The sequence below is a fragment of the Arvicanthis niloticus genome, chromosome 1 (assembly GCF_011762505.2).
Source record: "Arvicanthis niloticus isolate mArvNil1 chromosome 1, mArvNil1.pat.X, whole genome shotgun sequence".
In the NCBI taxonomy this organism is placed as follows: domain Eukaryota; kingdom Metazoa; phylum Chordata; class Mammalia; order Rodentia; family Muridae; genus Arvicanthis; species Arvicanthis niloticus.
This window is the reverse complement of record NC_047658.1, coordinates 14,674,264-14,692,850: the sequence shown is the minus strand read 5'-3', so window position 1 is coordinate 14,692,850 and position 18,587 is coordinate 14,674,264. Positions and strand designations below refer to the sequence as shown.

Sequence of the window (18,587 nt, the reverse complement as noted above, 5' to 3'; positions counted from 1 at the left end):
GATACCCAGACCTTGCTGTAGTAGGTTAGCTGTGCTCTGAGGGTGTCCTATTGCCCTGGCTTTTGATTAACTCTTTCAAGGGCCTTTAGCCATTTGGATGGTTTTAATCCCTGGGTGTTCCTGTGGTAGTAGATATTGGGAGGGTGCCAATCCTGGTATGGCAGGCCTCTGATGGTTGTCCTTGTGCTGCAGGGTTCTGGATCAACAGGTCTGCTGAAGGTTAGTAGAGAGGTGGCAGAAGAAAGGGGGTCCAGTGGGATAGCAGGCAGTTCAGGGAAACCAGGGGTGCCCCAGAAGATTCACTGGGCAAGAAAGGTTGGGGTGTGGGAAGAGAATCTAACCTGTATGTTTCAGGATCAGTAGGTCTGATGAAGGTGGGCATAGAGGCAGTAGAATGGATTTTTTTGTATATTGAACTATCCCTGCATCCCTGGGATGAAGCCTACTTGACCATATTGTATAATGTCTTTTATGTGTTCTTGGATTCACTTTGAGAGTATTTTTAGCATCGATGTTCATAAGGGAAATAAGTCTAAACATTGCTTTATTGAATCTTTGTTTATGTATCAGGGTGACTATGGCCTCATACAATGAGTTTGGCAATGTTTCTTCTGTTTCTATTTTGTGTAATAATTTGAGTAGTATTAGTATCAGCTCTTCTCTGAAAGTCTGGAAGAATTTTGCACTAAAACCATCTGGCCCTGGGTTTTTTGAGTCAGGAGATTTTATAATGACTGATTCTATTTCCTTAGGGAATGACTTAAGTTGATTTAACTTTGGCAAGTGGAATCTATCAAGAAAATTGCCCATTTCATTTAGATTTTCTAACTTTGTTGTGTCCAGGCTCTTGAAGTAAGATCTTTTAAAGTATTTTTTTTTTTAATTTCCTCAGTCTCTGCGGTTATGCTTCCCCTTTCCTTTCAGATTTTGTAAATTAGAATATTTTCTGTCTTTCATTTAGTTTGTCTAAGGGTTTGTCTATATTGATGATTTTTTCAAAGAAACAGCTCTCAAGATTTTTGTTTTGTTGCTTTTTTATTCTTTGTGTGCTTTTTGTTTCTGATTTATTAATTTCAGCCCTGAGTTTGATCTATTCCACTTGTGTGTTTTCTTCCTTTTATTCTAGAAATTCTAGGAGTGCAGTTGTTAGCATAAGATCTCTCCACTTTGTTTATGAAAGCATTCAGTGCTATGAACGTCCCTCTTAGTACTGTTTTCATTGTGTCTGCCCCGTAAGTTTATGTATGTTATGTCTTCATCTTCATTGGATTGTAAAAAGTCTTCCTTACCCATGGGTTACTGAATAGACAGTTCTTTGGTTTCCATGAGTTTGTAGGCTTTCTGTTGTTGAATTCCAGCTTTAATCCATGGTGGTATTATAAGATACAAGGGGTTATTTCAGTCTTCTTGTGTCTATTGAGGCTTGCTTTGTGACTATGTGGTCAATTTTAGAGGTGGTTTCATGAGGTGCTGGGAAGTATAGACTTTTGTGTTTGGATGAAATGTTCTGTAGATGTTAGGTTCATTTGATTCATAATATTGGTTAGTTTCATTATTTCTCTGTTAAGTTTATGTCTTGCTGACCTGTCCATCTGTGAGTTTATGATGTTTCATTCTCCCAATATTAATGTGTGGGGTTCAATGTGTGGTTTAAGGTTTAGTAATGTTTCTATTTTAAATGTGGATACCCTTGAATTTGAGGAATATATGTTCAGAATTGATTTGTAATTTGGATTTTTCCTTTGATGAGTATGAAATGTCCTTCCCCATTTCTTTTGGCCTCTCCCAGGGTTGGGCCAGGATTAAGTCAGAAACAAAAGCATCTGGTGCCATCTCTGATTGTCTTGATGGCCAAATACTGGGCCCCAGCCAGTGGCCACTAGACAGCTTCACCTCAGAGCTGCAGCAATGCAGCTCTCCCCCGCCTGGATAAGCTTCCCTGTAGGTGACATCTCTGTTCAGAGTATGCACATCTACCTTCCATTTGGAAAAGACAGCTAGAATGGCTTTGGAGCTTAGCAGAGTAGTTCCCTAGCAGTTTCAGTTGCCTTGGATTTGTAAACTATGCCTGTTATCCGGCCCCTACTTTCTCCAGGTTCACTGGGTTGATGACATGAAGAAATGTATGATATAAACCAATTATTAAATGGACTCTGTCCTGAAATAAAATAATTTCCAACAATTTCTGAAATGTTGGGCCCCATTTCAGCCCTGGTTTGGGCCTTGTGGACAAACTCAAGCCTGGCTCGAGTTTATGCGGCCTTATGAGAGTCTAAACCTGGCTCTAGTTTGAGACCTGTCTGGCCCTGCCTCTACTCAGCTGTTGCTGATGTAGAGCTTTGCCATTGGCCCTGTCAGTCACCCCATACCCTCTGTCACTCTTCCCAGCCCCCTATGTCATCTCACCCCACCAAAACTCCTCCTCCCTATGCTCCAAGTTTATATAAACAAGAGGTTGTTACAATAAAGTTGAGTTCCTGCTTCAGCAACTCAGGGCCTGGTGTTTCTTTGGGCCTTCAACACTCACCATCCTGCTCAGCTCCAGAGAGACCCAGCAGGACTGGACCTCTCTCCTCTTACCTGTACCTGCTGGCTTTAAGGAGCTGACACTGAAATGTCCCTAAACACACTTTTAAAAAGCACTTTTTATTGAGTCTTTGTGAGTTTCACATCATACTCCCCAATCTCATGCATCTCCTGCCCCTTGATACCCATTTTCAGGAGGCCCTTGCAGTTCCCCTGAAAAATAAAACAAACAACCCAAACAAACAAGTGGAAAAAATATATATTGTCATGGAATCTCCACTGAGTCACACAGAATACCCTTTTGTCTACACATCTTTACTTGCAAATGCTTATTGAATTGAGCTATTGTTCTGGTTCAAGGCCTCTGGACTCTCCTGAAGTATCAATACTGAATCCTCACAGGGACTCCTCTCGGATATCCTGCTGTTGCCCTGTGACATGGAGATCCTCAAGCTTTGGAGGTGCACGACCAGCCCCTTCACATCCTCCACAATTCATAGATTGGGTAGGAGTTGGGGTGGCCTAAATCAAAGCCCTGGGTCTGGGCTTAGGAAGTAGCTGAGGTGGTTGGAATGGCAGCTCTTACACACCCATACCACTAGGACAAGCTCTCCAGAACTGCTGCTATGCTATGCTCAGCCAATGCTGCAGCTCATGACCTTGGGGCCAGCTTAACCACTGCACCAGGCCCAGCTCTACTATGCTGCCCAGATGAGGTATAGGGCCAGATTTCCCCAGTGCTGCAGCTGCCATTCATGAGAGAATGAGAGAAGACAGCCTGCAGTAAGAGCTACTACGATGTGCAAGCATGTGGTAGAGAGATGGGAGAGAAAGAGAAGCAGAAAAGGTTTGAGCACCATGAAAAGAGGTAGAAGTAGAGATCAAGGGTGGAGAGGAAGAGCCTGATGTGAGGAGCCTACCCTGCCACCCGAGGCCACAGTACAATGTGGCCTCACGCTGGCACCTCACGCTGCCCGTGAGGGCCATTGTCTGGGTGCCAGTGCCACACAGCAACAATGGATTGTGTTGATGCCTGTGGTAATATGGCCACGTGGATGTTCCTAGTCTGTGTTATGGCCTGGAACCATGCTGCTGTCCAAGGGCTGCTCAGAGATGGCCTCAGCCCTCACTAGCTAGGCACCTAGACTGGGTGACAAAATAGAGCTGTCCTAGTGGTACAGGAAAGCCTGTCCTGAGGGCATGAGTATGAGAGAGCTGGTCTCACCCCTAATCTGCAGTGGGATACAGGGGAGATGCCAGAGTCTCCTCATTCCTACACATGTATCTGAAGCTTTAAATAAAACTTTTGTTTTTTATGTAGCTATGAGCTACATGGAATATCCACCAAATGCTTATGTTCTGAGTGTTTGATCTTGAAAATATGACACTATTTGTAGAAATATTTTAGACTTTAGAAGGTGTAGCTTAGTTGGTCAAGGTCACAAGAATATAACTCTGAAGAATATGTCTGGTACCCTCTCTTTGAATTATACTTACTCTCTTGAAGTTTATATTATTTGTGGGTCCTGGGGATTACAGATATAAAGTATACTTGCAAAGACATATGCCATGTTATTAAGGTATACTCAACCTTCAATTGCTAAATTTTTAGACAAACTTCACATATTCTATTTGGTTATACCATTCAAGAAAATATCCAAAGGACATACATTTAACAATATGTATGGCCTTTAATAGATTAGTTTCATCTACAAAGCTCTGGTAATAATAACAAATCATCAAAATATTGTCTAGGGACCTATAGCTCATGGTAGAACACTGGCCTAGCATGCCTGAGTCTGGGGGTTTGATCCAAGGGACTACGATAAGGAAGAGAAATCTAAGAAAAGAAATCGCCTAGTGGATATTGATAAGAAATATTAGGTTTCTTACTCTTGATTTTGCAATAAAGAAGGCCAGGAGACAATTGCTGGGCAGAAGCTATAGGTGGGCCTTCCAGGTCCCAAGAGGAAGAGGAGATAAAGGGAAAGAGAGAGGGTTTTTCTGACATAGTAAAGAAGAAAGAAGATGCTACAATCATGTAAGGCCTCAGCGCAGCTAGGGCCTGCTGCCTCCGCTATGGGCAGGGGGCCAAGGAGATTAGTAGGGGATACCTGAACAAGCAGGAGAAGAAACAGAGATAATAATTGATGAGGGCATGCCTTTCCAGGCAGGAGATTCTGTGCCCAGCAATTATGCCTAGCCAACAAGTCCTAAAACATAAAACTGTGTCCTTTGTCCTCGAACTCTAGGGTCTCGGAGTGGGCTGGTGGACTGGTCAACTCCCAGAGCATAAGGTGGGGAGAAAGAGACGCCAGGTTGAGGCTGGCTGAAGCCTATCCCAGAGCCAAGCCCAAGCAAAGGCTGTTAGAAAAGGAAGCCAGGATGGGGACGGTTGCAATCAATCCCAGAGCTGAGCCAGGTGGGACAAAAGGGAGCCAGGAGGGGCTGGTAGCTCAGTTGAAGCTACCAGGCTAAGGCCGTAGTGTGTTTTTAAAACTACAAGCAACACATTTCAGCAAAATTCCTTTTGAAAGTTAACATGGAAATTACATAGACCAATGTTATACGATTTGCTAATGTATGAAAAATTTGGCATTTTTCTATTGTTGGTACATGTTCTGTATGCATGTGTCAGGGTACACACCTATGTACAAGTGGAGGCCAGAGGACAGACTGGCTATATAGATCAAGAGTTTGTCTCAAAACTACATAATTATAAAAATGTTTAATTAATTAATTAAGAAAAATATTTAAAATTTCCATGTCTGATGAGACAAAAGACTAATGGACAGTTAGAACTGATTTACAAAGGAACATGAACAAAACTATCCTAAATCAAGATGACACAGGAAAAGTTCTATGTGTAGACAGACACACAGCACAAGACTGATGAGCACACTGCCACGGAGCCACGTTTAAGACAAGTCAACCCGTAAACTTAAATCGTGCTCTCACTTTCATAAAGTGTCTGATGGTTGGTACTGTGGGAGCATGGCTGAATGCCGTTTCTAGTATTCTTACACTATGAATAGTTGGTGAATCCTTATTAAAAAAAAAGTCACAAGGACTATGGAAGGGAGAATGTTTTCATACTGGAATCTTCTGTTTAATCATGTGTGTTGGGTTAATGATGCCAGATAGATTTCAAGTTCCCTTCACAAGCTTTGGCACTCTTTATATTCTTCATATTTGATAATTTATATGGGTTTTCAGCACATGGAGCTGCAATGTCAGAACTTCACATGGGCACTTCGAGAAGACTTTTCTGCTTTTTATCAGATGGAATCTGCCTATGTTGCTAAGTTCAACCTTCAATCACGGGGTCCAGTAAACCTGCAGTATCAGAATCTAGAAATAAAAACATAAAATAATATATCTCACTGTGCTTTTTGCTCTACTTATCATATCACATAAGAAGTTGCTACAGCAGAGGCCCAATTTCTGTCTCAAAATGTGTCTATTTTCATTAATTTCACTGGGGCACACACCTGTAAAACCTTTTAGGTGTGAATTGATGGGGCTTAATGTTAGAAAGCTTTCCTCTGTTCTTTACATTCTGAGTTACTCACCTACAATATACTGAAGTAATTTGAAGAATGAGAAAGCTTTTGTACAGCTTTTCACTTCATAGGAGACAGCAGCCCCATGCATGAATTCTCTCACTGACAGTATATGTGGTACATGCCTTCCAACAAGGTTTGCAGACAGACTCCAGTATATGTTCATTGGCTCAGTAACACTAGAAAATTTCGACAGTTTTTACATTAATCAGATTCTCATGTACAACCTTCTGATTACACACTTAAGTAAGAATTTATACATTCTTTATACTCTTAGGCTTTCTCATCTGACTTGGAGTAAGGTATGTATGAGGGAGAAAATTTTCTCTATCTGGTACACTCACAGGGTCTCTCCCTTGTTTGAGTTCTTTCATACACAGAGGTTGCATGTGCAGTGAAATGGTCTCCTGCATTATTTACACCTCATGACTTCTCATGTGTTCTTTGATGTCGGGTGAGTTGTTTCTTGAAGTAAAAAGTCTTCCTACAGTGTTCACATGCATAGGGCTTCTCCCCTGTATGAATTCTCTGATGTTGAGTGAGGTGTGAGAGCCAGGAGAAAGCTTTCCCACACTCTGCACAATGAAATGACTTCTCGCTTGCATGAGTTTTCTGATGTAGAGAAAGGTATTTCTTGCAGTAGAATGCTTTCTTGCATTCTGTACATTGATAGGGCTTCTCACCTGTATGAACTCTATGATGCTCAATGAGCAGGTACTTGTTATAGAATGCTTTTCCACATTCTTTACATTCATAGGGCTTCTCACCCGTATGAGTTTTCTGATGTGCAGTAAGCCCAGACTTGCTGTAGAATGTTTTTCCACATTGCTTACATTCATAGGGCTTCTCATCAGTGTGAATTCTCTGATGCACAGAAAGCTGTGTCTGAGAGTAGAATGCTTTCCTGCACTGTGAACACTGATAGAGCTTTTCACTTATATGAGTTCTCTGATGCACAGTGAGGTGGGACTTGCAGTAAAATGCTTTTCCACATTGTTTACATTCAAAGGGCTTCTCCCCACCATGAGTTTTCTGATGCACAGTAAGGTTGGCCCTCCAGTAAAATGCTTTACCACACTGTTTACATTCAAAACGCTTCTCTGTAGCATGAGTTTTCTCATGATGAGTAAGTTGCTTCTTAAAGTAAAAAGCTTTGGAGCATTGTGTACATTCATAGGGCTTTTCATTTGTATGAATCCTCTGGTGTCTACTGAGGCATGCACTGAAAGAGAAAGTTTTCCCACATTCTGTACATGCATAGGGTTTCACATTTACATGAATTCTCTGGTGCAGAGAAAGATGCGTGTTACAGTAGAAAGATTTTCCACATTTCATACACTCATAGGGCTTCTCCCCTGTATGACTCCTCTCATGCCGGGTAAGTTGGGACTTATAGTAAAAAACTTTTCCACATTCTGTACATTCGTGACGCTTCTCACCTGTGTGACTTCTGTGATGTACAGTCAGATGTGATTTATAGCTGAAAGATTTTCCACATTCTGTACACTCATAAGGCTTCTCTCCTGTGTGACTTCTTTGATGTTCAATGATTTGTGACTTGTAGTAGAAATATTTCCCACATTCTAGACATTTGTAGGGCTTCTCATCTCTGTGAGTGTTCTGAGGCTGAGACCTGATGTGGGAAGCTTTCCCACACCCAGAGCTTTCATATGGCTTCTCCCCTTCGTGACTTCTCTCATGTTTGGCCAGGTGTGACGTCCTGCACTGTCTGTGTGTATACAGTGTCTCCTCATTAAGAATCCTCTGACAATTATTGAGAGGTGACTTATAACGGACGCTTTTCTTACATGTTATCTGACTCCTCGGGTCCTGTGACTGCTGGATAAATGCCTTCATGCATCCTTTATCTTCACAGGATGTTGTCCCTTGTTGGATCTTCTGTGCCACCTTCAGGTCTGCCTTGAACGAGAGGAATTAGTTATATTTCATACAGCAACAGGCCTTTTCATAGAATATGCTTTCTGATTTTGGTTTGAAAAATATAAGGATTTCAAATATTTACTGAGTTTACCAGCTATCTCTTTAATATGAAAATTCATTTGTAAATAATATCTATTGCCTTTATGTCAAACAGTATACCTAGTCAAATATATTGAAAATGCTACTGTGAACTTTGAGTTTTGGGCAAACTAATTTGATCATGATGTCAGAATAATTTTCAATTATCATTAAAACATTCTTCTCCAGTTGGCAAATTAATAGCCACATAATAGAGAAAGACACTCAGCTCTGGGTATACAGGAGGGAACCTGTAATGTATATACAAGTTTATGTGTGTCTGTCTGTGTGTGAGGGTGTGAGGTTACTGGAGGCTGAGGTTCAGTGTCTTCCTAAATCACTATTTACCCCACTTTTTGAGAACAGGTCTCTCATTAGACCTGAAGTTTCCGGGCTTCTAGGGAATGATAGCCAGCAAACCCCAGTGACCCTAATCTTTCTGTTCTCGTAGCACTGGTTAAAGATACACGTTGTCCAAACTAGCTTTATATATGAGTGCGGAGGATCCAAACTCAAGTCTTCATGAACTTGACTCCATTAGACACTTTATTGACTAAACAGTCTTCCCAGGCCTGAGTTACTTTCTTTTATTTTTCAAATTGCATTTGTGTTTGTGTGTGTATACATATGCACAGCAGGGCACACATGTAGAGTTCAAAGAACAAGTTTTGGAGTTTTTCTTCATTATCCACCACATGAGACATGGGGATCAAACTCAGATGGTCAGGCTCAGTGGGAAATCCTTTTACACACTGATTCATCTTGTTAACTTAGGTTAAGTTCTTAAAGAAACATTACTAAGTGATTTCCAATCCTCATGTTTAGAATTTTGTTAAGAACTCATGTTAAACGTTTTACTTACTTCAATAATTTTCTCATTTGAACTCTGGCTGTTGGTGATTTCAACTTGCCATAAATATCTCTTGTGATTTTCCTGGTGGGTCTCAATTGGGGCAGTTACTTTATGAATACCTAAAATGGTATTAAAAATATCCCTCTCTTGTGAATAACCCTTTAGTCTTTTTCATGTTATTCAAACATAAAAGTGTATATTCCTATCATGAAAAATATCAAATTATGATAATACTATACATTTTAGTTCTTCTTGAAGAGTGTAATAACTGTATTTACTTCAGATTGCATGTGTGCCATCATGCCCAGCACAATCTGATTTTTTTCAGTTGAATAACATATCTGAAATTTGCATCATCTTTTTTGATCAGTTTGATGATGAGCACTGAGAATGACATTGTATCTTGGTTATTACGAGCATGGGTCTTGAAGTGGGGCCACTGCACCCATGGTCTCATCTTGCATTTACCCAGGATAAGATACTTGGATCATACAGCTGTTCTATTTCTCATATCTGAAAAAAAAAAAAAAAAAAAACTTCCATGGTAGCTGGATAATTCTATATTATAGCAATTGTGTATATGGGTTCTTTTTTCATATATTCACAATATTAATCCTATATTGAGTGGCAAACATGTTGTTTTATCTGTATGATGCATCTCCATTCTGGATATTGCTGGTTAGAAAATTTAAGTTCACAACATAGGCATTCATCTTTTGTTGTTGTTGTTGTTGTTGTTGCAGCTGTTTTTGTTTCAGACATGTCTCATCTAACACATTCTGGCCTTGAAGAGCTCCATGTCTGCCTGGACGCTGCCATGCTTCACACTTTGATACTAATGGACTGGACCTCTGAACCTGTAAGCCATCCCCAGTTAAATGTTGTCCTTGTAAGAGTTGCCTTGGTCATGGTGTCTGTTCACAGCAATGGAAACCCTAAAACAGAAGTTGGTACCAGGGACTGGGGTACTGCTGTGATAGGCCTGACAATGTTTTTGTTTAGAGAAATGTAAATTTGGGGACCTTGGAAAGCAGTGGGATGCTTTAAGTGGGACTTAATGGGTTATCCTAGTAGGAATGTGGAAGACTTTGCTGCTGAGGGTAATTTGAACTCTGGAAGCCTGGTTCTAGAGGTTTCAGAGAAGAGGGATTCTAGTACATTGCCTGAAGACTGTAGTGATTTTAGTGAAGAATGTAGCTGCTTTTTGACCTTGCCTGAAGAGTCTATCTAAGGCTAAGGTAAAGATATTTCAATTAATTGCATTGAAAAAGGAAGTCTCAGAAAAGCCCAGCATACACTTTGTCTTCTGGTTTACTCTCATGAAAAGTGTTTTGACCAAGTGCAGCAAGGTTAGAAAGAAAAAATACAAAACATATGGTTCAAGTAATAAAAAAGCACCAGGAATTGCAATGGAGCTAAATCCTGTGTCTAAGGAGATAAACAGATTAATGGAGTGGTGACATTGGGTAAGATCCCACACAGCTAAACTTATTGTCTATGTGTTTACCAGTGAACAAGGAATAATTACTTGCTTATTGTTTTCATTTGCACTTTTTATCTGAAATGAACTACAATCCAGAAATGGACCACACAGGCTTTTGATCAATATCTTGAGGAATAATGGCCATGAAAATCTTAGATCCAGGCATGGTGGTACATGCCTTTAATCCCAGGAGACAGAGCCAAATAGATCTCTGAGTTCAGGGCTAGCCTAGGACAGAGCAAGCTCTAGATAAAGAAAAGCTTAAGTCCAGGTGTGGTGGTACATGCTTTTAATCACAGAATCCGGGAGACAGAGCCAAGCAGATCTCTGAATTTAAGGTCAATCTGCAAAGCTGAAGCTAAGAAATTAGAGGTGATTAAGAAGAGATCAGCATCACTGAGGTGAAATCTTCTGGAAGTGTGCTCTTAGAGCATAAAGAAGCTGTGTTCCAGAGATAGCCAAGGTTGTACCTCATACTGCAGCTGGACTGGTAATGTGTAAGTGAAGGATCCAGTCAGGTAATTCTATCTCATGTTCAGACTCTACCTTATGTCCAGCTTGTCCTCAGTTTGAACTTGGCAAATGGAAAAACCATAGCTTGTTCCAGGAACCAGAACACATCCAAGTAACACCCACTCCACCCTTGATACCCACTCTACACTTGATAAGGGGAAGTGCTGAGTGTCATGTTAAAGGCAAATGATTCAAGTTATAGCAAAGTTTATGATGTTAGCTAAAATGTTATGCAAGCTATTTCTAAAAATGTCAACCAATCATGTATCTGCCAAGTTGGAAAGCCCCTTACCCAGCTTATACTGTATAAAAAGCAAGGCTGACACAAGCTCAGCACCTTCCACACCTTCCCCTGCATTGGAGAGGTTGGAGGGTCCGAGCTCAAGCTTGGATAAAGACTGCTTTTGCATGAGTTGGACTCCTGGTAGTATTTACTGGTCTGTGGGGACTCCACGGTCTAGGCATAATAGTAAGAATCAACCAGTTGGTACTGGTTTTGAAGGCATGAAGGGGTCATGGAGAGCAGCTGAGGCTCAGCACTGTGTGAGGCCAGGGAAGGCCACTGGTGAAGTGCAGCCTCAGTTGCAGATGATGTCCCAAGACTGAATGATCATGCAAAGCAGTTGAGGCTTAGTACCATGAAGGGAACCTATGAGAGGGTCTTGGTGATGCCCAGTTGCAGCAGAAGACCTCAGCATGTTGGAGATGCCAGTACCATGGGATGACCACCAAGAACAGCATCATTAGTGGAGTGGGGTCAACCAGAGTCAAGAGTGCTACAGAGGGCAGAGCTGGAGAAGTGACCCAAGCCCTCAGGAAAAGCCTAAAAGATAATGTTTGGATTCCAGACACTGAAATAGGATGCTGTGAAGTTGGAGGTGCCTTGGAGACCCCAAGATGATAAAAGACGCCACAGCAATAGGATACCAGCCAAGGAAAGTTGTAACAGGGAGTGGAATCAGCCCAGAAGAAAGAAGTTTGTTGCAGTCAACAAATATGAAAAAAAAAAAAAAAAAAGAGTTAGAGATCAGAAGACAGCTTTGACATCAGACATGGGAGTGCAGTCTGGAGTTTGCCCAGCTGGTTTCCTATATTGCTTTGGGGATTATGGTTAAGTGACTGGATGAATCTCAGAAGAGACTTTGAACTTTTAACATTGTTGAGATATTATAGACTATGGGACCTTTGAATTTAGACTAAACATAGTTTATAGGATGTTATGGCTATATATGGCCCCACAGACTCATGGGTTTGAATAAACCTATGGGGGCCAGGGAGTGAAATGTGATGGTTTAAATATGGTTGGCCCAGGGAATGGCACTATTAGGAGATGTGGCCTTGTTGGAGGAAGTGTGTCATTGTGGGGGTGAGCAATGAGACCCTGCTCCTAAACATGTGGGAGCCAGTCTTCTATCAGATAAAGATGTAGAACTCTCAGCTGCTCCTGCTGCATGCCTGCCTGGACACTGCCATGCTCCCACCTTGATGATAATGGACTGAACCTCTGAACCTGTAAGCTAGCCCCAATTAAATGTTGTCCTTCCAAGAGTTGCCTTGGTCACGGTGTCTCTTTACAGCAATGCAAACCCTAACTAAGACAGTGTCTCTTCATAGTAATGGGAACCCTAAGTAAGACAGTGGCAGTTACTGGTGTGACTAAGGTCTCATCTCAGTCCCCTGTTTACACTTTACCACATAGTTGTAAATTGGCTCACAGCTGGCGTCATTAATGTTACCTGTTAGCAATAGGGCAGCATTCAGTTAAAAACTTGCATGTTGCCGGGCAGTGGTGGCTCACACCTTTAATCCCAGCACTTGGGAGGCAGAGGCAAGCAGATTTCTGAATTCGAGGCCAGCCTGGTCTACAGAGTGAGTTCCAGGATAGCCAGGGCTATATAGAGAAACCCTGTCTCAAAAACTAACAAACAAACAAAACACCTTGCATGTTTTCACACTAAACAAACACATATATCAGGAAAAACCAAAAACTAGGAAATAAATTGATATGGATAATTTTTTTCAGAAACTCCAAAAATGAAGTGTCTGGTCAGGGCTAGGTAAGTTGGTAAGAAGCATTCAACCAATATGGTGACCTGACCTCTTGCTGCCCACCTTTGTTCAGTATGCATTCACTGACCTGGAAGGCTGCGGACAGAGGATTCTACCACGGGCCATGGCCCAAATCCATGCTCCAACTTGAAGATCACCTCAGGTTTGGTCATGCAATATCCTGTTAAGTGGTGAAGAATAAACAAGTTTTGCAAACGTGTTAGGTGCAGTCCACTAATGAAAGACAAAAGATCTAATTCAGGACCTGCGCTTTGATCAGTAAACCAGAAACTTTCCTTAGAGGGTTTACGCTTACATTCTTCACTGACTGGAATATCATCTTCAGTCAGCATAATGATTTCCAGAAAACGTAAGAAAACAGAAGTGAATAGAAGCGAAAACACAATAAAAGAGAGGAATAGTTAATACAAATTCTACAGCAGAGGGTAATCAAAAAACAATCAGCCAAGGGTCAGAGAGATGCCTTCGTGGTGAAGACCAGTTGCTAACCATACAGATGACCTGGGTTCAGTTCTCAGCAACCATATCAGGGGGCACACATCACCTGTAAGTTTAGTCCAAGCAAATCTGACACTCTCTTTTTGGTCTGTCTGCACTGCACATATGTTATAAATAAAAAATAGATTCAAAAAACGATTGAAATAAGCTAAAATACTAGGTATGGCAGAGCACGTATATACTCCCACTACTTGGAAGGAGGAGGCAGACAGATCACTTTGTGTTAAATGTCAGCCTGGTCTATGTCATGAGTTCCAGGCTAGCCAGGGCTAAAAAAAGTGAGACACTTTTTTTCAAAAATAAATAAATTAAATAACCCAGGCAGAGTTTAGAAATCAATAGAATATAAGGATAATTCAATGTATACACATGATCATTGAAAAGAAAATGTCTTCTCTGTGTTTTCTAGAAGACAAGACAACAAAACAGAACTGGAGAGATAAGTCATACACCAGCAAATGACTCTGTGTCACATTATGGTCAAACAGGCAAAGTAGCAAAACAAAGAGAATTCTGAACACTTTAGAAGAAAGCCTAAACTGTGCTGTAATGGTTTTATGCCAGCACCCAGGACGAAGCAGAGGCAGACAGATCTCTGAGATTGAGGCCAGCCTGGTTTTCAGAATGTGTTCCAAGACAGCCAACGCTCCAGAGAAACCCTGAATCAAAAAATCAAAAAGGGCCAGGCGGTGGTGGTGCACGCCTTTAATCCCAGCACTTGGGAGGCAGAGGCAGGCGGATTTCTGAGTTCGAGGCCAGCCTGGTCTACAGAGTGAGTTCCAGGACAGCCAGGGCTACACAGAGAAACCCTGTCTTGAAAAACCAAAAAAAATAAAAATAAAAAAGGAGGGGGAAAGGGGATTGAGAGAGGAGGGGAAAGGAGAAGATGGGGGAGATGGAGAAGGAGGAAGAAAAAGAAGAGGAGAAAGAGGAGGAAAAGGAAGAGGAAGACAAGGAGAAAGAGGAGGAGGTGGTGGTGATGTAATGTTTCATACACAAGAGCACCCCTCAGCCATGTGATTAGCTGTCACCATACTCCCCAGCATTACAATGACTTCAAAGCTTCATATGGACACAGAAACCAAATGACAGATACAATAGCCCTGGGGAACATGGGCACAAAAATTCTCAACAAAATAGAAAATCTAGCAGCACATAAAACAACTAGAGGCTACGGTCGTGTGTGATTCACACTAGGACTGCAGCCCTCACCATATGGAAATGGGAAACATATCCATTCACTAAATAATAAACAGCCATATTTCTACACATAGTGGCACCTGCCTTTAATCCCAGAGGAGTCAGGGCAAGTAAAGTTCTGTGAGTTCCAAGCTAGCCAGGTGTGCACAGGGAGACCCTGTCTCAAATAACAACCAGCAATACAACAAAAATAGTCATAACCAAACAATGGATGGATTAAAGGTACTCCACATGGCTGTCTACATACACCAAAGTCCCAGCCCACAGCTTGGGGAGTGGAACAATCCTGAGATGATTTCCTCTAAGAACACAGCAGGTTGTAGTCTTTCACCAAACTTGGATTTTAGCAATAAGGTCTATAGACATATATACCTGATAGGGTAAGGAAAAAAAAGAAAAGAAAAGAAAAAAAAAAAAAAAAAAGAACGTCCTAAGCAGAAAGAGGAAAGTAAAGTTGAGCTTACCTATACATCATGCTGGAAAAAGAAATCACTCCAAATAGGGGAGAATTGATTCTGTGTGACAAATGCAGGTGTGAAAAATCAAACTTAGTACCTTTTATGTAAAATTGGGGAGAACTTCAGAACACAATCCTCTTTTTAAAATGACAACTCTGGACCAGGAGTGACGGTGCATGCATTTAATCCCAGCATTTAGTAGCCAGGAAAAGGCAGATCTCTATGAATTTGAGACCAGCCTAGTATATGTAACAAGTTCCAGTCCTGCCAACTGCAACAATGCCAACAAAATAAATAAGTAACTGAAAGGAAAAAAAAGAAACCCAGTTGTACTGGCTGGTTTTGTGTCAACTTGACACAAGCTGGAGTGTGACACAAGCTGGACACTTGCTTCTTGGTCATGATGTTTATGTAAGAATAGAAACCCTGAGTGAGACAAATTGGTATACCCTACATAGTGGGGTATTCCTGTGACAACTTGACCATGTTTTGGGAAGGTCTTTAGAACTTTGGGCTAGAAGAGCCATCCCGTGTTAAGAGATCTGTGGGATGGTCTACAGGAGCTTGGAAGATAATGTTGAGAACAGTGCAAACAATGGAGGCCTGGCTTGTGAAATTTCAGAGGGAAGATTAAAGACTCTTATCAGGGCCATTGCTGTTTTGATTGTGAAGAATTCTGTGGTTTTGGTTAGTTGGGGCTGAAAAATCTCTTGGAATTAACAAGATACCAGAACTACTAAAATGAAACATTTGCATTACTGCGACTATTGATGCTGGTTAGCTGAAGCTAAGATTAGTAGTGATCTAGGTCTATAGACATATATACCTAATAGGGTAAGGAAAAAAAAGAGAACATCCTGAGCAGAAAGAGGAAAGTGAAGTTGAGCTTATGAAGAGACCACCACTGAGATGAAATCTTCTCAGAAGTGTTTTCTGAGATCACAAAGAGGCTGTGTTCCAGATAACCAAGGTTGTACCTTGTGCTGTGGCTGGACTTGGTAATGTGTAAGAGTCACACAGGTGGTACTGGTTTTGAAAGCATGAAGGAGTCATGATGAACAGCTAAGGCACTGCGAGAGGCCATGGAAGGCCATTGGTGAAGGTTGCAATTGATGGCCCAGGACTGCAGGCATCATAAAAGGAGTTGAGGCTTGGTACCATGAAGAGAGTCTATGAGAGGCTATTGGTGAAGCCTAGTTACAGCAGAAGACAGCAGTGTTTTGGAGATGCCAGCACCATGAGATGACCACCAAGAACAGCAGCAGTAATGGCTGAGGCTTAATAGTGATGTCTTTGTGTGTCAGGTTGACAAGGGGTCAATTGTACTGGCTAGTTTTGTGTCAAGTTGGCACAAGCTGGAGTTAGCACAGAGAAAGGAGCTTCAGTTGAGGAAATGCCTCCATGAGATCCAGCTGTAAGGCATTTTCTCAATTAGTGATCAGGGGGAGGCACCTTGTGGGTGGTGCCATCCCTGGGCTGGTAGTCTTGGGTTCTATAAGAAAGCAAGCTGAGCAAGCCAGGGGAAGCAAGCCAGTAAGTAACATCCCTCCATGGCCTCTGCATCAGCTCCTGCTTCCTGACCTGCTTGAGTTCCAGTCCTGACTTCCTTTGGTGATCAACAGGCATGTGGAAAGTGTAAGCTGAATAAACCCTTTCCATCCCAACTTGCTTCTTGGCCATGATGTTTGTGCTAGATTAGAAACCCTGACTAAGACACTAGTCAAAAAAGGAAGTTTCAATACTGGTGCTGGAGAGATGTTTCAGTGTTTAACAGCATTGTTCTTCCATCGGATCTGAGCTCAATTCCAGGCAGAGTGGCTCACAACCATTGTTAACTTCAGTTTTGGAAAATACAGCACCCACCTCTGGCCTTCCCGGGAATCATACACATTAAATACCTAATTTTTTAAGACTTGATTCAAAGTGGTGGTGGTCACAAGCACCTTCAGAATTGTGGAGCAGCTCTGAGGAACAGAGAGACCTCTGAAGGCTCTGAAAAGATATGAGGTGTAGGAGGACTCTGCAGAGACCATAGCATCTCCAGAACTACAAAGGCAGGTCTCATGCAGAGATGCTTTGAAAGAGTTGCCTCATGAAATAAGGAAAGATGAAAAAGCAGAGGCATGCATGAAGTAAAGAAAGGTGAAACTAGAGACTCCACAGCAAAAAGTAACGGAGCGGTATGGGAGTATGGCTCCAGCAGACGAAGAACATGTTCTTGATGAGTAGGTCTGGTCCTCAGCCCACCAGAAGGAGTGAGGGACAGCCTGCAGCATGGAGCCACTGCTGTTGCAGCCCAGGCTGCTTGCCCTCCTGGGAGGAGGAGAATGAGAGGCTATGGTGTTGCCCACAGGCTGTAAAAACAACAGTAAGTCATACCTGTTGAGCCTTGAGGGCAGGATGGTGTACTCACACAGATCCTGCTCGAAGATGTCCTGTCCAGCAAGATCTCTCTGACCTGACTCTGTGAAACAGTAGACTATCCAAGATGCATCTCAGCAATAGTCCAGTAATTTTGGTAAATATGGTAAATAGTCCAGTATTTATTCATCACTGTAAGTATTTGCATGTACTGTGTGACACACTGCACTTTGCAGTGCTACTTTGATAAACAAGCCTGTGATGAAGAGGTGAGAAAGATTGTAGAATGGGCTGAGTGCATTTGCTGGAGAAAGGCAGAAAGAGACTCAACAGTGGTACAGGGGTGGGAGCACGGTGCAGAGGAGGGGAGCATGTCATTGCCAAGTAGCTGGCAGGGTGGTGTGGAGCATCTGGAGCTCATCAGGCTCTGCCCCCAAACATGCTGCTCAGCTGCAGGCATGGCAGATCTGCCTTAGCGCAACAACAGGATGGCCAAGTTGGAGAATAGTTCATGTTCTGGATTGGGCCTCCTCAAGAGACCTCTGTGATCTGTGGTGCCTCCACAGGTCAACTTGGTGGCCATTGTCAGTGCTATGGTCTGGAGATGTGCTGCTGCCTGTGGTCTACCTTATGCCATGTTGATGTCTGTATTCCATGCTGCCACCTGAGACTATGTTGATGTTTGCAATTCATGTTACCACTGGAGAACATATGGAAGTCTGGGGATTGTGATGTCATCAGAAGCCATGTTGATGTCAGTGATCCATACTGCCACTAGGGACCATGTCAAGAGTTATGGTCCTTCCTACAGTCAGAGGACTTTGAGATGTCTGTGGTTCATGCTGCTGCCAAGAGCCATTTTGGTGTCAATGATCCATGTTCTTGCATGCTGATGTCCATGGTCTGTTCCCCCACTGGAGACCATATCCATGACCCATGTTACCTCTTGAAGCCATACTGATATCTGTGGCCTGTGCTATGCTTCAGAGCCATGTTGATGTCTGTGCTCTGAGCTATCCCCAGAAACCATGTTGAAGTACATG

At 42.2% G+C, this 18,587-nt stretch overlaps 1 protein-coding gene across 2 annotated transcripts in view; it reads right to left on the bottom strand.

Moving 5' to 3' along the window:
- Positions 1-2,769: 2,769 nt before the first annotated feature.
- The window catches only part of LOC117719599 (uncharacterized), a 29,341-nt gene continuing 13,523 nt past the window's right edge, over positions 2,770-18,587 (bottom strand). Inside the window, exons 3-5 of one of the 2 annotated variants that reach the window (XM_076932546.1) lie at positions 13,095-13,187; positions 8,971-9,080; positions 2,770-8,009 (exon numbers count right to left, since the gene is read on the bottom strand). In XM_076932546.1, coding sequence (XP_076788661.1) covers positions 6,513-8,009; positions 8,971-9,080; positions 13,095-13,187 — 1,700 coding nt within the window. In that variant the 3' untranslated portion in view covers positions 2,770-6,512. The remainder of the gene's footprint in view (positions 8,010-8,970; positions 9,081-13,094; positions 13,188-18,587) is intronic. The other variant, XM_034517792.2, reaches the window with a different exon arrangement.